The following is a 27695-nucleotide window of genomic DNA, read 5'->3' as shown; positions in this document are numbered from 1 at the left end:
CCGACCGAAGACTGGGTTTTATGGACAATTAAAGCTACCATGTGAGTCACAGTTTTACACGTCTAGTCAGAAGCGCGTGTAGTTTGTGTACTCATCTAGTCTTGTTTACCACATAAGAATAAAATAAATGCGGTAACTCCGGCAAAGTTAAAAAAAATGGCAGGCAACACGGGCATGGAACAACTTATACCGATTGTGAACAAATTACAGGATGCCTTTACGCAGTTAGGAGTCCATTTGACATTAGATTTACCTCAAATTGCGGTAGTGGGAGGACAGTCGGCAGGAAAGAGCTCCGTTTTAGAAAATTTTGTGGGCAGGTGAGTGATCTCTTTCGATTTTCGTTATGAGGAATGCCGGACGGCGCGAGTTATTTTTAAAAAATAAAGTAAACTCCTGAGAGGAGCTTCTCTAGGTATTTATAAACGATTTAACCTTCAATTGATTGTCGTTTATCTGATAAATATGTGTCGTTTTTATTCAAATGTGCAGCAACGGAGATAACAAACAGCACGACATACATATCAATTTTACGGGAAACAATTCTGAGCAGATATAAAAACAGTAAACAGTGCGAATATGTTTTAAACTACAGTCGTTGCTATTCTTGTTATTTACTAATCTAGCGTGGATGTAATGAAGCAATTCCTAAAAATATAAAATCTTGATCTCGGTGTAACAGCACAATAATTGGAAAACAATAGAGGATTAGCTAAAACAATTTACAAAATTGTTTACAGAAACCAACATCATTGTGTTTGCCTAAGCGAAAATTTAATTGTTTCTGATGTATAAGCGTATCATTGATATATTTTGTAAGACTGATAGATGAGAAATGAAAGTTAATTTCATTTTATAATGATACAAGTTTTGTTGTATTACATTAAGTTTTGCTTGATGCAGTAATAGAATTGCAGAAAATTATAGAACTAATTTTGTCGATTAAATGAAATCACAGAGCATATCCTTGTGGATGTTTAAGTTTTTAAACAAAAAAATAGTACGCTTATTTATTTACACATTGTGTCTTATTTTCAGTTTTTTTTATACATCCAATAATTACAGCTATGTATACTACTCATAATCGGTACGAATTTATTTTACTTTATACCTATTTATTAAACTTTCAATGAAAATTTGCAATTAAAAAAATTAAATCTCATCCGTTCAAAAATTTACTAGTATATTAGCACCATAAATAATGTCTACGGATAAAAAATATCTTAATTTAGATATTAAAGTTTTCTTACGGGAAACCGATATAAATTAAAACCATGATTTATTACTTTTTCTCATTTAATCTACTTGTCGCGGGTAGTCCAGAACATTATCGGAACAAACACTATTTCAAATTTTGACACTTCTACGAAATGTTTCGAGATGGAAGTTCAAATACAAATTAATATAAAAAATTGCTAACATTAATATTAATTATGTTTTTCCATGTATTGCACTAATAAACACATATAATTTCTTTTAATTTACTAATTATTGGACAAATATAGATGCAAAACATGACAAATAAAATTTATACGATTTTTTTAAATCTTTACATATCGAAAGAATAAATTAGGTTCTTGGTTATTAGTGATGTCATAGGAAAAAATTAAATTAAAACATTCGATTTTGTTTAGAAAAAGTTGAAATACTAAAGGGCATATTTAAAAATCATACTATCTTTGTTTACGGTCCTACTATTATTTTATTCTTTTTATTAGATCCACATTAAGCCACTTGGCATGAAAAAGAAGTACCTAACACAAAACACAAAATCTTTTGAACTTTTGTCATGAAATATATGTAGTTGTCAAAATGACCTTCTGTTCAGAAAATAACCGAACTTTATGTTTTTAACTTTATTGGCCTTTAAAGTCTATGACGAATTTGCTTTGTTTTTGATGTCAATTGGCGATTTACACGCACCAGATCTTTGACTTTTTGAATGTGGCAGTCATTAATTCAAGTCGAAGGCCTTCCTGGTCGAGGATCATCTCCAATTGACTAACGACCATTTTTAGATCGTAAAAACAATTATAACCTAGAGCATCATCCCCGTAAGCTTGTTTCAAAAGGTGAGACGTTTCTCTGAAATTTTCCTCAGTTTCACGCAAAATTTTAGGTTGCATCGTTGTTCCAGAAAAAATCGTCACTAAACTTAAACACGTACTTAAATAACAATATCGCAATGCAATACTGCCAACCGCATATTACTAAATATCTCCACTAGCGCGTACATAATTCAAAAAGTTCGGTTATTTTCTGAGCAGACCTCGTATAACTTTGAGACCATTATGAGTTTGTTGTTTTCAGATTACCGGAATAATTTTAAAATATATACATATTATAGACTATTTTTTGGGGAACATTATATAAACTATACAAAAGGTTAAAACGTGCAAAATAAAAAGTTTTAAAACGTGTTACAGGTCTCTAGAATATACGAACATGTTTGTATTTATTTAGCTACCTACTACAAAATAAATCTCTATTATTTACCAAACGTGTCAAAATAGGTTGTTAAATATCGTACGTATGATACTCTTATTTTTAGTTTTTTCTAACGAGCAGTTGGTTGAGTCACTAACAGTAAACAAGTAATTAACAGATATTAACGACCAATAACTTCTAATTGAATTTCCTTGCAGGGATTTCCTCCCAAGGGGCTCTGGAATCGTTACCAGGAGACCCTTGATTTTGCAACTGATCAATTCCAAATTCGGTAAGTGTTGACAATTATAATCTAGTAATAGTTATAATAATCCGGCGAGACATTTATTAGTTGATTCACAGTAATGTATCAAGGTATGAGTAAATACTGAAAAAGTTATTTATTCTGTGTATTCTTGGTAAAATATTTTTCTGTAGATTTAAAGAAATCAGTAAAAAAGCAAATTATTCATCACTGGCGCATCATTCATTGGGCAAAAAGGAGGTTTGCCTAGAGCCCACCGACAAGGGATTAAACTACTCTTTTTACACAGTCAAAAATATATTTTATGAAAAAAAAGATTTATGATAAAATTATTTCTATAATTTGGCGAATGCGCCAGAGACAGCATAAAATTTCGAAAAATATCACGTATCTCCTTGCTCCATAGCTTAACTAAAGACAGTTTTTGAAAATGAATTTAATAGGGGTGAATTAGTCTAGAAGAACTTTTTTAAACTCTTTTCTTAGGAATCTGTCATAATACGAATTGTTCAAAATCTAAAATCTATAAATAAAAATATCCAAAATGTAATACCGTTGGTAAGGTAAGTTTTGCTCAAGTTCTACAGTTCTGTAAAACAAAAAAAATCGAAAATTATACAGTTAAATTACTTCTTTTACGCGTTTTTCATGCCGAGAGAAAAAAATGAAAAAAGAACAAAAATCTACTTCTTATCCATTTCAAAAATTATTTGGGAGTCTAAATTCTCCAGATTTTTTTCAGATTTTTCTTATGGACAGATATTTTCTTATAATGAAAATTCTCAAACTATAAAATTTAACAAAATTTAAATAAAAACATTCAAATGTATGTACATTTCTCTTAAAGACATTGTAATGACATTTCTCCCCAAATTCTATGATTTGGCAGAAAAAAATTAAAGTAGAAATTCAGCATTTTTTTTTATTTGCTTAACGGAAAGATATTACAATTTTAAGGTTCTTCGCAAAAAATTAGAATTTTATATCGCTTACAAGTCATCCAAAAAAAAAATCATAAACTGGCCGCGCTGTGTATCTGCTGAACCGGTGGGTGTGACATCACCGCATGGGAAACCGACGCCGCATGCTTACGTGTGTTGTCAGTCAGTCGGTTAGTCGGGTTTTAGTTGCCTGTTAAGTTTCGATTGAGTACGTTAAGATACCGAATTTTGTTAGCAATATGGAAGACACAGAACAGAAAAAAATTACAAATATGTATTAATATTGTATTGTTTCCCAGTGTGAGAACACTAGTGTGAAAACGCCTAAGAAAATAATAATGTCTCGGTAATTCTGTCGTGCAGAAACTCATCTGGAAGTAACGCCAAGCCAGCTGACCGTCCCATGCGGTGACGTCATTGCACTGCCATTTTAAAAACCATATAGTTTGAAAACCGCTCAACGGATTGAGTTGAAATTTTCAGGATCGCCTAATCTTGAGTAATACCTTGTGTATACAAAATAAGAACGTTTTTGAAAATTTACTGAATGAGCCCATTAAACAATTGTCATATTCAAATTTATTCGTTTTTTTCGAAAATATTTCCTAGAAACTCTTGTCGATAATTAAATTTTGTATCGAATGAGATCAAAATTAATCCAATCCGGTTGAAAACGTGATTTTAAAAGTTTATCGATGTTCACAGAAACTTTTTGTGTAAAATTTTATATTTCAGAGTTTGCTCATTTCGTAAGGGGACATCCTATATATTACCTATACATAAATAAACAAAACCCGTATTAAATAATCTGGTCTGACAACATATTAGCCCATCGGGCAAATTAATTTTTTAGCCTCATGTAACAAGAAAGTTAAAATTCAATTTTACAAATTCATTTTAGGACGCAAAATGTCATTCAAACATTTTTGGGTCATAATAAGGCTTCAAAGGTATTAATGGAGTGATGTCACACGCTGTGAATCACCCCGAATAAAGCGTGACTGTTCTCTAATCAGTTCTCGACTGATATAACTGTTCTTTATACTGGGTGTCTCGTAAAAAATCTATAGCTATAACTTCGCCATTTATTCCGATTTTAAAAAACAAAAAATTAATGTTAATTGTTTCAAAAATGTTTAAAAAATATTACAAACTGGCACTCACTACCATATCATTTCAAGGTTTACCTCAATGATAAGCGATTGTCAATTGTTTTTTTTCCTTTTTTCAAAGAGAACGATATACAATTTTTATATTTTTTATTTAACCCGGGAGAATTTTTTTATTAATTTCGTAATATTAAATTTAGGGTAGAAACCTGAATATACAAGATTGAATTGTTAATTTGGAATAATTTAATTTGTATAAAATAAATTTAACGATTACAAATTAATAAAAGTAGGCCAATTTTTTCGAAAATTGGTATTAGAGACTGCCTTTTACTTTTGAACAACTTTTCTTAGTAAATTATTTCCATATCTTCACTAATAATTGCACCTTACTCTTGTACCATTTAATTTTTTTAAATTTATTGAACACCTACAAGAAATGTTAAATTTTTCTTTCCCAATCTTACTTTAAGAACCAGCAACATTTTTTATCAAGAGTACCTAACTTTTTTCGACAAAATGAAAAATAAGAAAGTTTTTCTTATTCAACACCTTTTCTGAGGACATACTGTATAAATATATTGCATTTAACTTTATTATAACCTATTAAATATAATCATATTCTATTTTCTTATAACAAACACAAATTGTGTTAAATACTGTAAATACCAATAAAATCTCATAGATAGTCTAGAAAATTTCTATATATTGTAGCTCTTTTTTTGAAACTTTGTAACATATTTTTGTGAATATTTATAAATTTTCTAGATATTATCTTGGTTACGTACTTGAAAAAATATTTACTACAAATTATTACACTCGTAAATTTTATTTAAACAATGATTACATTAATTAAAATTGCAAAAGGAACGTATTTTTAGGAAGAAAATAGTACAATTTTAAAAGACAAATAGTAGGTAATCAAGTGTTATAAATAACCGGATTTGAAAAACATTATTAAATGACTTTTACATATTTAAAAAAAAATATCAATTTTTCATAATTTGTTTTGCCTATAATAATTATTCACAACCATGATGAATAGTAACAACAACACTTAATAAGTCTGCATATGTCACAGAACCAAAAGTAACTAATCTAATATAATAAAGATGTAAAAGCAACCTTTGAAAAAATAACTCTTACTGTGCATGTTAAGATCAGGTCTATCTCGATAGTATATTTTTGAAAAATTTCTATACCACCTTTCAAATAAAAACTGCAAGTTGATAAAATACGTTTTCCATGTTTGACTACTTTTTTGAACGTTTTTTGCATATTCTTCTTCTAAATTTAAGGTAAAAATCGAAACAAAAATTGTAGAACACCGTTGCATTTAGAAAAAAACTCTTAATAGGTAAAGTAACAAAAATAAGTTCCATTACAACAAAAAAAACAATCGTCTGCACCTAAGGTAGACGTTGAAAAAAAATTATTCACAATAATCTTTTGTTTTTTTTTAATTATACCAGAGAAGGCGGTGTTATAATTCGAGACGATTTTACTAAACACCCGGTACTTATGTGTTTTCCGTTATTCCATTTTTTAATAAATTTTAATTGCAGTGTACAAAAAGGATGCTTCAACTTCTGATTTTCCTATACGAAATATAATGGATTTCTGAGGTTAACGAAATTAACCTAGTTCTTTCAATAAAGCAGTGTCGTTTTTATAAGTTTTATATTGGATGTTTGTGGTGGGAATCAAACTAAAAATAAACACAGATAAATTAAGAACAACGAATTGTTATCGTCGCCCAATAAATTAATCATTTTAAGGGGCCTACTCAAGCTGTATAATCCTTGACGATTTTGATTGTTTAACAAATAATAAAAGTAAACAATATAAATAATTTTTACGTAAATTTTATTATTATTATTTTTATTAACGTTGACCTGACTGATGCCGAATTCCAAAAAATATTTTGAAATTAGAATTCTTAAGTAGTGGTTATGTTTTTCTTTACATTTTCTCAGTAAGATACTTTTAATAAGTTACGCTTAACACTTAACATATTACTACAACTAGTACTTTGAAGACTCAGTGTTATAAACACGTCAGTTTATTTCAGACAAAAATATACATGCAAGATTTTCCGATGTAGATTTCTCCAATGTCATTATTGATTATTTAGTTCTTTCAACGAAATTGCAAACATAATGACGGTTAGTTAAAAAAAAAATACATATTTAACTATTACAAATTAGACTCGATGAACTTGACTTTCATTTTCAAAATATTTGTATTCTTTCATGACTTTTGTTATAACATTTTCAGTATCTGCTTGTTTATATGCCCAATGTTTTGTCGAGCATTTTAGAGAATTTAAGCAAGTTAGAAACAATATCTCTTCACTGTACCAGTCATATAAGTTTTCTTCAGGGTATAAGACACCTACAATACATTCAAAATAAGGAAAAAAAGCATATTTTTACTTCGTATGTTTGTCTTACGCTTCCTGAACTTTGTACGCCTATTGAATAGGTATACGGAAAATTGCGTACGGTATTACTAAAACATAATCAAACAACGCAGAATGTTTTTAGGAAATTATTAACACATGCTTTAATCACAATTATTGAGTATTTTTACAAATTTGCTGGATAAAACAGGAAAAATGTATTTTCTGATGTTTATATGTTCTTCGTGATCTTGCAATACGAGCAACTAAAGAAGTTGCTCTAGTTTAGAGTTAATTTTTGTCCCTTCCTGGATGGATCTACTTGTTCTATCATTGCCTTACTAAAAGTAGGTACTATTTCTTGTGTATAAAACGCCAGTCTTAAATTCAGAAACTTCCCTTGTTCGTGGTTGGATCTGTATGATGAAACCGTAACTCACAATGAGGTTGTTATTAGTATTTATGACTTGTCACTCACAACTATTCTCTTTATTTCTGTACAGATGTTTGTTTCGTAAGACGTTGCCACATATTTTTGCAACGGCGTTTATGTTAATGTAATCAAAAAGACAGTTTTCTTTTATTTGAATTTCTTCTATCAAAGTTGATTCTAGTATTCTTCTGCACACTAATTTTACACAAAGTTTTAAAACTAAAACAACTTTCAAATATGCACATACTTATTGTTTCTATGCGATTCATTGAAGCATGACAAGGCTCTTCCATAAAATTAACTTTATAACCAATTTTAACTTTAGTGAAGAAGCCTGACGAATTAATTTCCTGGTCTCAAGAATTCCGTAGTAAATAAAACAAACAAACACGGTTTACCTATTTATATACATTAATAATATGTTAAATATTTGTTGCAAATGAATCATTGTTTAATTTACGTAGATTACGTTTTAATGAACGTAGTGAAGAGGACAGGGTTAATTTAGTTACAGACACGTTGGAAATTTGAAAACTTACCTACTTAAAAATATTAATGATTGATAACACAGGCACAGAAAAAATGTTTTTTCAAATACTTTTTAACGGAGTATGAAACCCCTTGTATTTTGACTCGCTGAAGACGATGAAGTCATCAGATCAGAAATGCTCCATCACGTCAGGATTTTCCCCTAACCTCAAATAATAGATCAAAATCAGTGGAACTCTCGTTTTTTTTTGTTAAAATAGTTTTGAAATTAAACAAAACAGACGTGTTAATAAATTCGCTTCTATTTCTATAGCACATTCAGTAAGCTAAAATAGAGGAGTTAACTGGGTCTAAATAAAAACTTTTTACTCTTACACTTTTTTCTATAAAATGCATTAATGAGAGTTATATACATTTTAATGCTCAAAATTAGTTAAAAATTGCTGTAAGGGGTCATTTTAGAGAAAAAGGTGCAGGAATAAATAATGTTTATTTTGACCCTATTGTGTGCTCTAATTTCAAAATCTTAACAATTTTAACAAAAAATCGAGATTTCCACTGATTTTGAGATATTTTTGGAGGTTAGGAAAAATTCTGACGTGATGGCGCATTTGTGATGACCCCATCGTCTTCAGCGGGTCAAAATACAGGGGGTATCATACCCTGTTAAAAAGTATATGAAATTTTGTGTCTGTGTAATTGAATAATTGAAAAAAAAACTCATAATTAAATTTTAAAGAATTAGATTTAGTAACAAATTTATATCACAAGAACTCTATTGAACTAGGTATAGATAAAATCAAAGCAATTGGCAAATTTACGAATGTAATTAACGACGAGAGTATCGAACGTTGTTAAGTCTTATCAAATCGATATAATCTTACGAAGCGAGTACTGAAATTTCTTCATGTGAATAAATATTCTCTAATCTAAGTAAATTATATTTTATCCACATGCATGTTCATTACTTTAAAACTTTAAACCTAAAAACTATAAATTAAGTAATAATTTTGTACAAAACAAATATTTATAAACAAATATTTAACTAAATAATAAATCCTATTTATGGTATATTTGAACTTGAACGTGTTAGTTATAAACAACAAGGTTTATAAATTCATGCTTGTATTTTTTTTTCAGAATATGCAGAATTTTTACACTGCAAAGGACAGAAGTTCTCCGACTTCGATGAAGTTAGGAAAGAAATCGAGGCTGAAACTGACAGAGTTACCGGAAGCAACAAAGGAATATCTAGTATACCAATTAACTTAAGGGTTTATTCCCCAAATGGTAAAATATATATTTCGTATTAAATCTGTTTTAAAATCTATAATTTATAGAATCGCTGATAGCGCATATTGTTTTAGTTAAGTTGTTATTGCAATAACGGACTTGATAAATTTGTTTATCACTAATTTTTATCGGACTTTGCTGTCTGACAAAATTTCTTATCGAAAGTTAATTTGTTACTTCGGTTTTTACATTTAAATTTTGTCACCATGCCACTACATAATTTATATACTGAGTGATTTACATATAAGTTCGGCAAACTGCTAATGGGAAAAATTTTTTCGACTATTTAAAAGTCAATTGACAGAGTTCTGATGACATCAATTAATACTAAGAAATGGAATTAAATAAATTACATCGCACATATCATATATTTTGAAGCGGAGAAACACTTTTTAAAGTGACGCAGAAAAATTTATTTTGACTTCTCTTTGAAGTGTTATTTAAGGAGCTCTATTAAAAGAGCTTTTATAAAACCAAGAATTTATTTCTATTATCAAGTTATCGGGTCGGAAAGTGTTTGTGTATCACCCTGTATAGGATGTAGTTATAAAACAATTTGAAATTAGTCCGCAAATAGATCACTTAAGAATATCTGAAAGTACATGTCGCAATTTTTAACCAAAAACAAAAAAAAACATTTGATTGTATCATTGGTTTGAACACCATGTGGTTCTTTCGTTAAAATGCCCATAAAAAGTTAGGGGGTGTGCCATTTATTTAGCACTCAAAAAATAAAGATGAATACCATGATGTATTTAATTCAAATCATTCTAAAATCATATGAAAATAAATTGTTTCCTAGTACCACTATAAGACAGCTACAGTGCAGTCTAAAGTAAGAAATTAAATTATTTATATTTTTATATCTGGAAAAAATGCCGGGCACGTCGATTCCCATTTATTTATTTTTAAAAACTAATCTTTCAACTTTTTACAATTTAAAATTTTAAAATTTTTTAAAGGTCTTTTTAATCTCTATCCGAGAATAAGCAACTTTTCCAATAGGTGTTTTTAAAAGTCCAGAACAAAGTGGGGTTTAATAAATTTTTGTAATTTACCCAAACCGCCAAAATGGCCTTCAGCAATTTCTTAATAAAAGGCCACACAGTTTCTGTCCTAAACTAAAGTTTATTATTTTTACTTCTACTATACTATCCTATACTTATCTTCTAAGTTAAAAAATTCAAAACTCCCGGAATTAATTGAAAACAGTTTGATCTTCTGTCAAGAAGTTAATGTAGGTCACTTTGAGCATTTAATCAAATAACTAAAGGCGGTTTTCCACTAAACGGACAAAACAAAAACAAAACACAAACTTGTTTCGAATAAAACAGAACTGTAACTTTTCGCAAACTTTCTGAAGACTGGCGTGTTTTGCGTTTGCGACAGTTGGAGTTTTGTTTTTCGGGTCCCGCTTCAAAAAGGCGGTTTTCCACTAAACGGATAAAACAAAAACAAAACACAAACTTGTTTCGAATAAAACAAAACTGTAACTTTTCGCAAACTTTTTGAAGACTGGCGTGTTTTGCGACAGTTGGAGTTTTGTTTTTCGGGTCCCGCTCGAAAGCGGTCACATCAAAAGGTTTCGATGTGTTTTGAAACTCAAGTCTGTTTAGTGGAAACGGTCGTGTTGTGTTTTCTATCCAATATCTATGTTGGCGTTTTCTTCTTCCCGAAAACAATATTTTAATCATTAATGAATTATAGCTATTAAAAAATATATATGTGTACGGATAAAGTGTTTACTTGGCTAGGATACAAACTAACCAAGTAAACACTTTAAACGTACATATACCACGAACTCCATCGATGGATATCTGGGAAATTGCTCGAAGGATTTTTTTGAAATTGTGATGGTGTCACAATGTCGAGCCTACCAAGCTAAAATATTTTCAAGGTCATCGCATTTCCGGTTATACCGGAAGTTGATACTAACTTTCTTATTTTAAATGGAACCCCCTGTTTATTGCAAAAAAATAGGGGTTTCCATTTAAAAATTTCGAGTCTCACATATTCTGAACTTCACATTCGATAATTTTTTTTTGACCACCCTGTATGAAAACTAGAAAATTTTCATGTCAAATTCGATAAAATAGGTCTTCCTCTACAAAATGTCCAATTTGCACAAAAAAATAAACCGGGAAAACTAAATTTTGCTGACAGTCTGCATCTGTCAATTTTTGTTTAAAAATCGAAATATCTCGGAAACGGTCAATCCTAAGTATGGAGTGTGCTGTATGTTTTCAACTTAAAAATGGATGATGTTTCCAAAAATGCAATAATATACAGGGGGTTCCATTTAAAATAAGAAAGTTAGTATCGATTTTCGGTTAACCGGAAGTACGATGACCTTGAAAATATTTTAACTTGGTGGGCCCCACGGTCCGTATCACACCATCACAATTTCAAAAAAATCCTTAGAGCGGTTTCCCAGATATCCATCGATGGAGTTCGAGCTGGGACACTCTGTAGACACTTTTTTTCGCAATAAAAAAATCTTCTCTAAACATGTAGGTTGGTTATTGGAAAAATGTGTTCTGACTTCCTCGCGACAACCAGTAGAAAAGGACCGAAAACAAAAACAAAACTCGAACAAAATGTAGCCCGCTTGATGAAAACAAGAGTTTTGGGTTTGTTTTAGTTTTGTTTTTGTTTTTCAGGTTCTAGAAAACACAAACAGGACATAAACTCAACTGTCCGTTTAGTGGAAAACCGCCATTATAAATATCAAAACAGAAGTTTTGTTGATACGAATAAGTTATAAAGATTCCCTGAAGCGGCAGTTTTTATTGAATTTCTTAACTTTTATTATACCAATTTGAAAAAGTGTATTATCACTAAATAAAATTACTTTACACTCGTAGTAGGTGTTGACTTTTGTGTCTTGGCTTAAAACAGCATTTGTAAACCAGCATTTTCCCTGCTAGACCAGAGAAATTGGCATTTGATCTCGATACCAAAAAAATTACAAACCTGCCTACCCAAGATATTGAAGGTCAAAGTTTGAAGCAAATATCTCGCGTTCTCGGATATCGGATGTCCATAAGGAAAGAGTTGTAGATAATTCAATTATCTACAAAATTAGTATCTATTATAGCAGTTTTTCCCAAAACCTCGCGCTTTTCGAGATATTCAAAATTCCAGAGAAAGCGGTTTTTCGTTAATATCTCGCTTCCTATGCCTCGGATGTCCATAAAGTCAATATAAAAGTTGTAGAGAATTTAATTATCTGCAAGAATGGTAAATTTACAATTTCTAAAAAATATTTTTGAATTCGTTTCCACACCACCCATGAGGTAGAATATAGATCAATCTTATACATAATATATTTGCGAAAAACCTTGGTTTTGAATATCTCGAAAAGGGGCGAGGTTTTGGAAAAAATTGCAAGAGACCAATCTTATAGATAATTAAATTATTTAATACGTTTATACTGACTTTATAGATGTCCGATACATACAACTCGAGATATTTGCAAAAAACTTTAATCTCCAATATCTTGAGTAGCGATTTTTGTGATTTTTACGGATTTCGGTTTGGCACACCTCAAATATGTTTAAGTAAAAATTTAACTTGGACGGAATTTTGTTGAGATTTCCTCCTTTTTTCGTACAATTTCCTTGGGCTATGCGTTGTTGGCATTTTGATTTCATTCAACCGTTTTCCGTGTCCTTAGATGGAGAAGTGCTGATCAGGGCCGTAATAAGAATATTTTACTTTGGTAGGAAAGTGCATTAAAATAGATAATTGTATAACATTCGGTTAAAAATAAAAAAATTATTAATTTGAAGAAATGATTAAAGTTTTATTACTGTTTCGCGATTTTTTTCTAATCACCTTAGGTGGTTTACTCGCTATTTGTTAGTAGCAAAGTATTATATTACAAATTATAGTTTCAAATCTTTTTAAGATATGTTAATTGTATGACACGTTTACGCTATTGATTATCAATTTTTGTATCGTGCTCCTTAAAATTACTTGATATTATAAATTAAAAAAGTATTATTCTGGGCACCTAGGTATGATAATTTATATAGTTCCAAGAAGAATCCTCTTATGCAGAAAATACTTTCAGAAGTGCTGCTTTGTGAAAACTACTACTATGTGTTGTCAAACATCAGTAAAATATTTTTATTACCATGTTATTACCTATATTTTTTCACATATAAATATATAGATTAAGTACGTATTTATTTGTTTTAAAGAATTCATAGAGAATACTGTAACAAATATCTGTTTATGTAAAAGCTGTATATCATCTCATTTCATAGCTTTCATGGATTCTGAATTTTATTCAGTGGGGGCTGATGAAAATAGAAATGGTCATGTTTTTATAAAGCAGCATGGGACCCCATACAGTTTGTAAGAGATGACTTCTAGGTTCCCAAAGAGAACTTTCATGATGAAAAAATGTACACTAATTTTGAGCCACGGAATTCCTACTCTAACATTGTCCGCGTACTTCCGGCCACCCTGTATTATTCGTTGCATAACCAATAAAGAAGCGTTAAATCTTTTCCTCAATCTTTTCCGACATCAGAGTAAACAAGAATTTTATTTTTCAGTATTAAACCTCACGATGATCGATCTACCTGGCATGACGAAGATCGCGATAGGAGATCAGCCTCCGGATATAGAACAACAAATCAGGGCGATGATTCTGCAATTTATTAAACGAGAATCGTGCCTTATCTTAGCCATAACGCCGGCGAACACGGATTTGGCCAACTCGGATGCTCTGCAAATCGCCAAGGAGGTTGATCCCCAAGGTAATGAGAATCGGTGTTTGTTTTGTTCGTCTCGGTAGAGAAATGTTTAAAATTACTGGATAAAGGATATTGTTAGACGTCGACCGAGACACATGGGAAAAAATAAACTTAATATTCAAAACTGTAGAGGTAATGTACAAATGTATGTGCGTTGAAAGAAATATTTTAAACGGTACAAAATACCGATTTGGCACAGTGGCGGCTCGTCAGGTGACGCAAGTGACGCACCGCTTCACCTAAAATTTCCGTTTGGTTGTGCAATTTAAAATTATTTTTAACTTTATATAAATTTTATAATTTAGGTATAATTTCTATATTGAAAATGTATTGTGTTTGTTTGTTTAATACGCAGGAATAAACAGAATAGTTGCGCGGTGAAGTTGGCAGGCCGATTTTAACGTTTAATTACTTTTTATTATATCAGAATTTGACGTGAAATCGTAAACTGGTGAAATACGTTTATATTTAAATAAAAAATAGAGATGGTCCTTAAGTAAATACTGATAGTAGTGGAGAAATGGAGATTATTCTTTACATCGTTTTGAGGAAAAAAAGTTCAGATGAACCTTCTTCTTCTTCGGCTTCTTTCCCGAGATATATAGTAGGTATTAAAATTATATTTACACAAATTATATCTGGATAGATAATAATTAATGAATCTTAAGCTGCTGACTTGACTTAGTAAAGGTCAAAATTTCTGATTGAGAACACAAAATATAAACACCATTAAACATTTTTGGAAGTACGGAGTATTTGATTTGTATAAGTATACTAAAAATATATACAGGGTAGCCCATCGAAAACGTACCGCAAGGCATTACAGGGTAGTAAAGAACTTTTCGGCAAATTCCAAAAACAGGTCAAATTTGTTTCTGAGGGGGACAACTTTTGGCTCAAAAAGCATACCAAAATCTTCAACCCCCTAAGTGGGGGTGCTATCCCCTAAATTTTTTCAAATGGGAATGGGGGTCAAGTGGGGGGTCATTAGAAAGGGCTTTTAATTCTCTATACATCGATTCTTACTTTTTGAAAATCGATTCATTATTTTAGAAAATATGCAGCTTTGAAAATACGAACAATATTTTTGACGAGAAATGCGAAAATCGATTTAATTTTACTTCAAAACTTACGGTATTAGCTTGGTAAATTCCTTCAAAAGAATTCGCTTTTTTTTTTTTCTGATTTGCGAATTCTTTAGCCTGATTTTGGTGAGCAAAAAATTGTCCGCTTTTTGTTTCGTATTTAGATAGGCCACAAGAAGTTGCTAGATAACTGTCTTGTGACTTGTAGTTGAAGAGTACCAATACTGCCGAGTCTTTTAAATTGATTAATTATGGTGTACTCAATTCCAGAAAGAGTAGAAATTATTGAGCTTTTTTTCAAAAACAATGAATGCGGAAATCGGGTCGCCGAACTGTTCAACCAACGGCATCCTGAGAAACATGCGTCTGGAAAAATTGTTCGCGAATTGGTGGCCAAATTTCGCGAAACTGGCTCCGTTCATAACAAAAAGAGGCAGGTTGAAAATCCGGTACTAAATGAACCTACGGAAATAGCGGTATTGGGGCAAGTGGCAATGGATAGTACGCTGAGTACAATGCAATTGGCTACTGCGACAGGAGTGAGTCGTACAAGTGTCCAACGAATATTAAAAAAATACAAATTCCATCCTTATAAGATTCGGCTAGTGCAAGAGCTAAATGAAGACGATTTTGATCGTCGTTTGCAATTTTGCGAAATAATGACTGAACGAGCGATAAACGATAATTTCCTCTTTAATGTGTGTTTTTCGGACGAGTGTACGTTCTTCTTGAATGGTTTAGTGAATCGCCATAATTGTCGTTACTGGGCTGATACCAATCCAAGGATTTTCCATGAGACACACTCCCAACACCCCCAGAAGTTGAATGTATGGGCAGGTATTTTTGGAAATTCCATTGTAGGTCCTTTTTTCCTTCCTGGAAATTTGACAGGCGATATGTACTTGGATTTACTACAAAATGTCATCGACCCAGCTCTAACAAATATCATAGAGGACGACCCTGCTTACAATGAACACGAACTGATTTTCCAGCAAGACGGAGCTCCTCCACATTACTCGCTCAATGTGCGCAATTACCTAAATGAGACGTTTCCAGGACGCTGGATAGGACGAAGAGGTGCAATTGAGTGGCCCCCTCGGTCACCCGACTTAAATCCTTTAGATTTCTTTCTCTGGGGGCACATTAAAAGCAAAGTTTACAGCACTCCACCTGATACCTTGGAAGATCTGCGAGGACGAATCATTAATGTATGTCGCGAAGTAACACCGCAAGTGCTCCAGAATGTTCGACAACGGTTTGAAGACAACCTGTATCATTGTATGCAAGTTGGCGGACAACATTTTCAGCATTTACTTGACTAATACCGTAAGTTTTGAAGTAAAATTAAATCGATTTTCGCATTTCTCGTCAAAAATATTGTTCGTATTTTCAAAGCTGCATATTTTCTAAAATAATGAATCGATTTTCAAAAAGTAAGAATCGATGTATAGAGAATTAAAAGCCCTTTCTAATGACCCCCCACTTGACCCCCATTCCCATTTGAAAAAATTTAGGGGATAGCACCCCCACTTAGGGGGTTGAAGATTTTGGTATGCTTTTTGAGCCAAAAGTTGTCCCCCTCAGAAACAAATTTGACCTGTTTTGGATTTTGCCGAAAAGTTCTTTACTACCCTGTAATGCCTTGCGGTACGTTTTCGATGGGCTACCCGTATACATTCCTTTTAACACTGATCACACCTCTACATGCGTACTGAATAAATGGAATATATATCTAAAACTCCTTTTTACGAAATATTTTTATTAACTTTTTTTAAGAACCTTTTGTTGGAAATGCAGTTTCAATATAATGTGGTGATTAGAAATCCATAAAAATCAGTGACGTAGAAATTTACCACTTGCTGTTCTTCAGAAAAATCAAAATTTCTACGCCAATGATTTTTTTGGATAAACTATATAAGTCTGACATTTTGTTTGTCAATATTTTTTGAGAAATTAAGAGTTTTAGAGGTAATTTAGATTTATTCAATAAATAAAAAAATAAACTTATTTTACACACAAAAAGAAATAACTTCTGAAGATCTTTAAATAAGACATATTTTCTTTGAAGTATTCCTATATTAGGACAAATAAACTAGTTGAATTTTCAAAATACTTACTATCGTCAAAAATTTAGGTTTTTTAGTAAATGTGTATATCTCTGCCACTAGTTTATATACGTTTTACATACAATTTTTCCTGAAATGCGGCTTTGGTTATTTCCTTTGACTACCGCAATGTTATTGACTGTTGTTTTTGAATATTAGATAAAAAATACCACATGATAAAAATGTATATCATTAGAGTTCGGGGTTTTCGTCGGCTAGTCATAGGCGTGTTCGTCGTAAACATATAAATAAACAGGTAGGTATAAATAAAAATAAATAAATTTGCGTACTTTATCAGCGAAAGGTCGTTTTTTACCCTCTTGGCGTGTTCGACGATATTTGAATATTAAAACACGTATACACGAAGCAAACGCGAAACCAATAACTGCCGTTATTACCGGTTTCGTATTCGTATGGAGCCCTGTAGCGAAAGGCCAACGCGACGACTATGATCATCCGACCCAGTCCCGATCTCTAATTACCATTCACAGTATATGTATACAATCCGACTAATATTATTTACTAGATTTTATAAAGGAGTTATGTACTAGACATTTAAGAACTATGAATCTTATTTAAGCTGGTAAAATGAATTATTTCTTCTTGCTTCGTTTTAAAACATTGTGTAATTGTTATTTTAAGATATATTTCAAAAGGAGGAAAAACTTTGATGAGACATAATCATACATAAACTCTATAATAAACAGCAATTACGCTGTCTATACTTTCAATTTGTCCCCTTTAGGATTCCGCACAATTGGAGTAATAACAAAATTAGACTTGATGGATGATGGAACGGATGCAAGAGAAATTTTAGAAAACAGACTACTGCCCCTTCGACGGGGTTACGTGGGGGTCGTTAATCGTTCCCAGAAAGATATTGAGGGAAAGAAAGATATAAGAGTGGCTATTACTGCCGAAAGAAAATTCTTCGTAAGGTAGTAAAAAAAATCAGTACCTACATATATATCTAATAAACGGCAAAAAAGGCATCCCTTTCGATTTATTACGGCTATTTTTAATTTTTGTTTTAGTCATCCAGCGTATTCGCATATAGCTGACAAATTAGGCACACCATATTTGCAAAAGACTCTGAATCAACAACTAACCACCCACATCGGGAATACATTACCTACTTTGAGGGACAAATTACAAAAACAAATTATAGGGCTAGAAAAGGACTTGGGGGATTTTAAGAACTTCGCTCCGGACGATCCAACTGTCAAAACCAAAGCTCTACTTCAGTAAGTACGGAGTATTGAAAGAGTAAATTACATCGAGGTGGAAAAATTCGATTGGCGGAAATATTTTTTGCAAGTAGAATCTTTTTTTTAATTACTTCGCACATTTTCTTTCTCTTACAAAGCTTAATATAATACTAGTTCCATCTGTTGTCTCATTCCTAATTTAAATTAAAAATCATTGAAAAAAATCAGACAAGTAATATGTCAAAGCGACATTTGTATAATATAAGCCTATAAACTAGTTTTATTTATGCAATAATTTTGGTTTTACACCATAGCATGGAAAAATTTTGTATTTTAATATAAAAAAATGTCTGGCCTTATAGAAAATTCAGTGACAAGATGTGTCAAGTAAGTTATGTAACATTTTTCGCCTGTATTTAGAAGCTCTTACCGTGAAAACGAAGTTTTTGACAAATTTTCTTTTCTGGAGTATTATTTGTTCTTAGGATGATTCAACAATTCGCCCTAAGTTTCGACAGAGCCCTTGAGGGATCGAGATCCAACGACGTGAATACCTTGGAGCTTTCTGGAGGAGCCAAAATCCACTGTCTCTTTCACGAGAGATTCCCATTCGAAATAGTAAAAATGGAGTTTGATGAGGCTGATTTACGTAAAGAAATTGCGATCGCTATTTGCAACATACACGGTATAAGAGTGAGTATTTTGCAGTTGTCTACTGTCTATTTATGAAGCTTTTAAAAAGTTGCTCCAAAAAATTAATTTTTATGCGATATCTAAGTACTTTTGTCTGTGAATACTGGCAGCATATGTGAAATTGTAGGAAAATATCTACGTTCCCCTCACTGTTAACTATCTATCTATTATTATTATTATTTGTTTAGATTGGATTATTTACACCAGATTTAGCATTCGATGCCATAGTCAAAAAACAGATATCCCGTTTAAAAGAACCCTGTATGAAATGCGTGGATTTAGTGGTGACAGAACTTCTAGCTGTTGTACATTCCTGCACTGAAAAGGTAGGTAAAAATTTTAATACGGAGAGAACAAACAAGGCATGCATATCCTCAAATGTGCTGACCGATTTCAAAGAACAATAATAACTATTTAAGTAATTATAATTCATTCCTCTGAATATTAATATTAATTATTTGAAAAAGTATACTTATCCCCCTGTTGAAACTAAGATAATAATATGTAATTACTAACATGATCAATTTTATTGATGTTCTATAAGAAAGTTCCTATAAGATTTTTTCGTTATAATTTTTCCTTTTTGCTTATTTATTTTTATTCAGAAGTAGATTCTTGAAAAATCAATAGCTATTATTATTATAGTTGATGATGAGTAAATCATTTGAAATTCCATCTGAAGATAAATTCGACGTTAATTCCTATTTATACAGGGTGTTCCTAAATAAGTGTCGCAACGGAAAACTGTAAATTCCTCTTGAAAAAAGAAACATTTTTTCCTCTTCCATTTTTCTCTCCGGGCTTTCGTTTTCGAGATACACAATTTTACACAATAAGAGTTCTCTTGGTTCATTGCTCTAAAGTCAACCGTTTTCAAGAAAAATGACTTTTTATGAACAAAAGCAAACATTTTCCTAACGTTCCATGTTAATACTATCGAAAAGTTGACCGATAGAGGTGAAGCCACAGCGGCAGAAAGAAACATGATTAGAAGATGTAATGTGTGCATTCAAGCCAACGGACGTAATTTTGAACAGTTTCTGTAAATTTTACTCGCCAAATTGATAAAAAAAAGTTAAAATCCTATCTGTTATTAAATTTCGTTAAAATTGTTAATTATTACTACCTATTTTTTGAATTACAAAAGATTTTCGAAACGTTAGCAAAATGTTTGCTTTTGTTCATAAAAAGTCATTTTTCTTGAAAACGGTTGACTTTAGAGCAATGAACCAAGAGAACTCTTATTGTGTAAAATTCATTGGCGCTTTAGAATTTGCTGTCAAAAGTCAATTTTTCCAGTGGCGTAAAATTTAGGGGAGAAAAAACCCTTACGATACCTTAAAATCTCCACCACTGGCACGTCCAATGAATTCGAGAAGGGTGCGAAAAAGTAGCTATTAATAGTGGTAATGTGTGTACAAAAGCTCAGTCCTGTAGTTCAAACGATTCCTAAGATATTGGCGAAAAACTAAAAAAAAATTAAAGTTTTGACACCGTGTATCTCGAAAACGAAAGCCCGGAGAGAAAAATGAAAGAGGAAAAAAGTTTTTCTGTTTTCCAGAGGAATTTACAGTTTTCCGTTGCGACACTTATTTAGGAACACCCTGTATTACTATTCATAAGAACTAATTAGTTACATAATACAGAAAGTACGTATAAATGATTGTTTAAATATTGTATACAAAGAACTGTGAAATATGGTTTGTTCCCGATGGTCATGAACTATGCGTAAATGTGATTATAGCATTTCGGGTCATTGACGCAGGAAGTAAACGCAACAGATAACTTCGCGTGTCTTACCTTATAAAGGAAACGATTTCTTTTTTAAAGAAATAGTGATAAATAAAAATAATACAGACTAAAGTACAGTTTTTAATACCGAAGAGTTTGTTGCTCGAAGAACACCAGAAGTTTTATATGCATACTAAAATATTTAAGGGCAAAAAAATTAACTATTTTTTTTGGAAGATATATCTAGAATATCATTCAGAATGACGAAAGAAAATATCGTGATAGTTTGAGCCCTTAATATTAATTTTAAGAGGTTTATCATCGGTAGTTTCGATTTTTTATTCCTGATACAATTTTTGCGTCAAAAATGCCAAACCATTGAGGTAAAAAAATGTATCTACATATATTTTTGAAGGAAATAGAATGCCCTACAAAAAAGGTCTGATTGAAAATTTTCGGCAGACGAGCCGTTTCCATGTAATCAAGCCTTGAAAATTGATATGTTTTTTCGATTTGACTTTTTAACTTTGGAATTTTGTAAATAACGAACAAATTAATATCTGAAAAAGAACAATACAGATTTTCAAAGAAAATTTAATGCTCTACAAAAAAGGTCTCTTAACATTTTTGCATAAATTTACTCCTTCAAAAGTTATTCACTATTGAAGTTGAAGTAAAAATTAAATTTTAGTTTTTTTTTCGTTTTAGACCAAATTTTTGGTGATTATATTGATAGAATAATAATTGACGATGATGTATAATATCAATTTGTTCCATTGAGTGAAAAGAATTAGGTCCAAAACGCAAAAAACTAAAATTTCGCTGAACATAATTTTTCCTCCCCCTGAACTGTCTTAGGATAAACATAATGCTGAACAAGTTTAAGGCAATTTTTCTTTATATTTATTTTTTTACATGTAATTAAAAACATGATATATTTAAATATACTCTAGTGCCAACATAGCACCGTCTCATTCTCAACATGCATATGCGTGCGACTGGTAATGCGTGAGGGGAATACGATTCCATGGGCGTGTCAATTTAGAGGGTTTCAAAAATTGTTAAATACAGAACAACAAATAGATATGTCGATTTTAGAAAATACTAGATTATCCTTACAATGACTAACGCTGCCACTGCTACCGCCTAAAGGTATGATTAAAAAAATAGTGAAACTTTCCGGGACAAATCTTTATCTTGCAGTTTGAATTTTCTTCCTATTGGAAATTCATATTTAAAATATAATACTTGCAATCTTCCTACGGATTGCATATTTGTCATTGTTAATTTCAATTTTTTTCCTGCTAGTTCGTTTTTTGCTTTCTTTACACCTTCACTTTTTGGCACATAATAAACACTTCTGGATAGACACTTTTATTCACTTCCAAGTGCAGGTATGCAGCCTGAATGTAATACTTGGACATTATGCAAAATAATTACAATTTCCATACAGAGAATAATCAATATTATTTTATGAGACTAAGAAGTATGTAAGTAATACAAATTGTGGTTTCATTTATTTGACTCAACTCGCTACTATTTTGGCATCATGGTATATGTATATAACATGTTCTTTTTATGGTATACCTATAATAAAACTAAACGAAAATAAAGTATTGCTTTATCAACTTTCACTAGGTAATCAAAATAAAAGTATGAATTTCAAAGAATGTTTTTTTTTAGATGGCTAGATTTCCACGTCTAAGGGAAGCAGTTGAAAGTATAATAACTTCTTATATTAGAAGAAGAGAACAAGCATGTAAAGATCAGATATCCCTTTACATAGACTGCCAGTTGTCTTATATGAACACCAATCATGAAGACTTCATAGGATTTGCAGAGTAAGTACACCCCCATAAAACATAGGGTGATTTATTATAGAATCCAACAATATTTAAAAGGTAGATCAGTTTACCACCTACTCGTAGATTACCTGTCGTATTTTAAAACGGTCTAATTAATCCTGTTTTTTGTATTATAATACTCAATGCTACATCTGCATGTACTATTTCATAGTACTATAAGCCAACTTCAGAAAGATCATAGATCCCTTCATCAAGTATTTATCCTTGCACTCCACTTGTTTTCTAGTTAGTTCAGTTCAATGTCTTGGCTAGCAAGTATGAAAACAGAAAATATTATGATACAAAATTGTGGCAATGGCAACTTTGACTTCTTAAGAATAAAATAGAGCATAGCAAAAAGTAAGATGCGTTTTACAAATCCAAAAGACTCCTTGACTGCTTTATGTTATCAACTCATGGAGATGCCACACTTTAATTGGAATTGCATGCCATTTTTGAGACCAAATAATGTTCACGGTGTTTCATTTCTTGGTCCACGAAGAGCCCTGATTTCAAATTGGTCAGCATCTTTCTGTGGAGATACATAAAGAGCTAGTGCAAACCACCAACAATGCTACAGATATAATTTGTGCCCATACTCGGACATCTCATTTTGCGATTAGAAAGTGTGTCTCTAACTCAACGAATAAACCTTTGAACATTTTTACTAAGAATATTTGTGTTTCCTTTTGTATATCTTCTCCACATTCCTGAGTGGGGATATCCACCATTTTACTTTTGTCATATTCAAATAAATCACCCTGTATTTTGATTGAACTGATATTGAGAATTCGTACTCTTAATACATTTTTTCAATTTAGTGCGGAAAATCAGGCGAAAAAAGCGTCATCCGGACAAGCGAAACATTTGGGAAATCAAGTGATTCGTAAAGGTTTCATGTGTCTACAGAACCTGAGCATCATCAAGGGTAGAGATTTTTGGTTCGTTTTAACGTCTGAGAGCCTGTCGTGGTACAAGGACGACGAGGAGAAGGAAATTCAGTACATACTTCCTCTAGTCAACCTTAAATTGAGAGATATGGAAACGAGTTTCATGTCTAGAAGGCATTTGTTTGCTCTATTTTATCCAAATGGGTCCAATATTTATAAGGTAGGTAAATCTGAAGAGTATCTTTATCAGTATACTCAGTTATGAGAGTAAAAAATGTGTTGTAATGTTACTTTCAAGGATTACAAACAATTAGAATTAAGCTGTGATTCTTTAGACGAAGTAGATTCTTGGAAGGCCTCATTCTTAAGGGCTGGAGTGTATCCAGAGAAGAAAGTTAAACCAGAAGGTGAAGATGAAGTAGAAGAAGACAATAATAATGTAAGCATATAGATGACCTATACACTTAATCCAAAATACGAAATACCTATAAACTTCTCCATAATAAGGTGTAATTCATCAATTGGATTTAAAAAAATCTTTTGATTGATTTTAGATGTTCGAGAATTCCGTGGACCCCACACTAAAGCGTCAAGTAGAAGTTATAAGAAATTTGGTAGAAAGCTATATGAGCATAGTAACAAAGTCGACGAAAGATTTGGTGCCAAAGACGATTACACATATGATAATAATCGAAACCAAAAAGTATATCTATGAAGAGCTGCTCATCCACGTCTACGCAAACGAAGACCAGGTAATGGAATATTAAATACACGACACCACCCGGCTCCTTTGAACTTAAACCTATTGTCTGACGTAATTGTTCCCCTCGAATTCGAATCTGCCCGCAAAAATACACCATCAATTCAGGATATATAAATATTCACATGTAAATGTGTGCCAAAAAGCCATTTCGACTTGTTTTTGACATTATGTCAGACTTACTGATATATTTCAAAACTAAATATATAAAAAACCACTTCGACATTATGTATTTTGACGTTATGACACATAGATATTTTTTCCTCTTGTTTGTTGCGATAAGATTTTCTTCTCCAAGATATCACCAATTAAAGTTTAGTTGATTCCAGTATTTAATCAATGAGCAATTTGTTATTGTTTTTTTAAATGTCCTAGAAATAATATTTAACCTTATGTTATGTTATGTTAATAATGTCGTGAAAATACTAGAAATTTCTAAGGGGTTGTTAATTACTAATTAATTGGCGCACGAAATAAATGTTTTAAACGGGTGATTGTTGCCGCGCTAATTCGTGACGTCAATTAGTGCGATCGAGAATCAACGACGGCTGATAAGCAGGTTGTGTTCGTGATCGCACTAAATGACGTCATAACGCGTTCTTGATCACGTAAAATCATTTGCAATATTTTTTAACTAATGCATTTAGGGCCGATTTTTGTCAACTATCAAGTAAGTAAGTTTAATTTATCAATTAAATATATGTCTGTTACTTTCTTATGCTTATGTTTTTTATGAAATTGATTTAACAGGCAAATAAATAATAAATTTATCAAGAGGTGAAAAACGGCCTTATTCTAAATTCTAAAATCCTTCTGCTCACGTTAATCAAGCAGCCCGATTTAGAAAGACTGCAAGTATTTTAGCAATTAACTGAAGTTAATTGATTACGTTGTTGATTACATACTGAAATCAACTAAACTTAATGGATGATATCGAAAAAGGTCATATCGAGACAATCCAAAATGGAAATTAAAGAAAAAGAGAAGTACTTTAAGTTAAAGTATTGAGTTAAAAAATATCTGTAGGTGTGACATATCAAAAACATGTACAGCCGCTTTTATGTTTGACTGTCCCAAACTCCTGATGTGGTGGGACAATTTGGCAGACTGAAAAAAGCTTTCTCTACCTTTCGATGTGATTTAATATTATCAACTAGTTCTGTATGATTTTTTGGTAGGCTAATCTCATGGAAGAATCACCAGAGGAAGTAAAAAGGCGAGAAGAAAAAATGGCCATGTTTCAAGCTTGTAGAACAGCCCTAGAAATAATTGGAGATTGTTCAATGAGGATAACCACCAAAAACAAATCTGCACAATCAGAAGAGGACACAATTTCTCTTTTCACCCCTACACCGGCACCTTCGGCCGCCACCAAAAGAGGTTAGTCTATTTTATTTAAATGTTGTTTGAAAATTTATAAAAACACCACTGTATTCCCATAATGAGGCTTCCGTAAGAAAAAGAACTAAATTTGTTGTAGTAACTAATTAGATTATTCATGTAAGCCAGAAAACCTTCAAAATTTTGATTTTTTCAGAATTTATCTTGAATTTGCCTCGAAAATTTGTTTGTGTATTGGAAATGCAATTTCAAGCAGAATTTACTGATAAAAAGTCCAGAAAATTCAATGGCTTAGAAATTTCAGAAAGATCAAAATCAAAATTTCTACGTGAAGGATTTTTGTTATTTTCTTTTCCTTTTTTTTTGAAACAAGCGCTGAAAAAAAATGGGCTTCATTGCAAATTTACGACAAATTCGCAAAATTAAAAAATAAGTTGCCTGTTCATTTTATATATCTACCTATTTTTTCCGTTCTTTAGGTTTCAGACTGTCTACACCCCCACCAGCTATAAGTAGGCCAGCACCACCCCCACCCCCAGGTACGGCGCCGTCTTTGCCAGATAGGCAATACTGAATCTCACTTTCCGCTTTTACAACTTTTAATTTTAACCAAAAAAAAAAAATCCCTGATGTATTTATAATTTATTTATATTTGTAACAATTTATCAAATTAACAAAGAAGGGATGTAAAAATAATTTATTTATGTTTTAATTATACCAAAAGATAAGCAATTAAATTTTACTTTATGATTTTATAGAAATGTTATTTTTTTAATAAAAGCTACTTGATTGTTTAAAAGTTGTTATTTAAATACTCTATCGCAATATTGACCAGGTTTTTTTAATTTTCCAGGTGTAAGGAAGATTAAGAGTGAGAAAAATCTGCTAATTCCTCACTTTTTTATTCTATCTATACCGTAATGACTGTATGTTGTTAATGGTAAGAGAAATGAGAAGTTTAAAATGTGTTGTGCTTCCTCTGTTGCAATGGCGTCTATGAAAAATCTTAATTGTTTGTAACCCGCTTTAAATGACTAACAAAAATAAAACAAAATGGAATCAAAGCAATGTGAAACTATAAATTCCTAAAACTTGTTCTTCAGTATGTAAATTTAAAGTCGTTTTTCTTGATACTTATTGATGAAAGTAAAACCGTTTTCCTAAAAAAATTACCAATTTTATGATATGTGAATGATGTGCTGCTAAAATTGTGTTTTGTTTGAGACATTTAAATGTGGTTTGGATGGTATTTTGGGCAATTATAATTAACTCTTTTTGCTTAAAAGCTTTAGTGTATTCTATCACTGACACTAGTTTATATATACACTAAAGTGACTAATTAGTATAGTAATACTTAAAAATTATTTAACACCCTGTAGGTATACTTATAAATATAATTTAATTATCTATTTTAGATGACTTCATGATAACATGACTTCCGTCTTAATCTTGCCACACATTAATTATTTCATGCCAAAAGAAGTAGGTAGTACATATTTAAGTACATCACGAAGAAATATGGTCTGCTTTGGAAATACTCTTGCAAATAAAGATATTCTATTTGATTCTAACATATTAATTAAGTGAACATTTTTTAACAATTTTAACAATTTATTTACAGTATTATATGTGTAGTTTTGATTTCTATACATGTACGTTTTTCTTAAATCTAGTTAGAAAACTCGTAAAGTATACATGTAACACACACATTAATTCATTTTGATAAAAAAATGACAATGTACGTATCTTCAGGCAAATGAATATATATTATTTACTAACAGAACATTTAGTTAAAAACTTCTAGTCATCAAGATTATTATATCTCACTACAACAGTAAAGGGTATAGGATTACTATCACATACTCGTATTATTACTTATTTAGGTGTACATTTTTTAATAAATTAATAGACTAT

General features: G+C 31.4%; 1 protein-coding gene across 1 annotated transcript; it reads left to right on the top strand.

The window, feature by feature from the left end:
• Positions 1 to 27695, top strand: LOC108910173 (dynamin-like). The gene is made up of 16 exons (XM_018714703.2): positions 1 to 320; positions 2646 to 2719; positions 9206 to 9355; positions 13924 to 14127; positions 18060 to 18252; positions 18349 to 18558; positions 19008 to 19215; positions 19404 to 19541; positions 22630 to 22787; positions 23612 to 23900; positions 23979 to 24119; positions 24235 to 24432; positions 25619 to 25820; positions 26261 to 26320; positions 26635 to 26721; positions 27197 to 27695. Exons 1-15 carry the CDS (start codon positions 157 to 159, stop codon positions 26700 to 26702), a joined length of 2457 nt encoding a protein of 818 aa, XP_018570219.1. The 5' UTR covers positions 1 to 156; the 3' UTR covers positions 26703 to 26721; positions 27197 to 27695.

The sequence above is a fragment of the Anoplophora glabripennis genome, unplaced genomic scaffold (assembly GCF_000390285.2).
Source record: "Anoplophora glabripennis isolate ALB-LARVAE unplaced genomic scaffold, Agla_2.0 scaffold372, whole genome shotgun sequence".
Lineage (NCBI taxonomy): Eukaryota > Metazoa > Arthropoda > Insecta > Coleoptera > Cerambycidae > Anoplophora > Anoplophora glabripennis.
The sequence above is the reverse complement of the archived record's forward strand: the minus strand, read 5'-3'. Positions and strand labels throughout refer to the sequence as shown.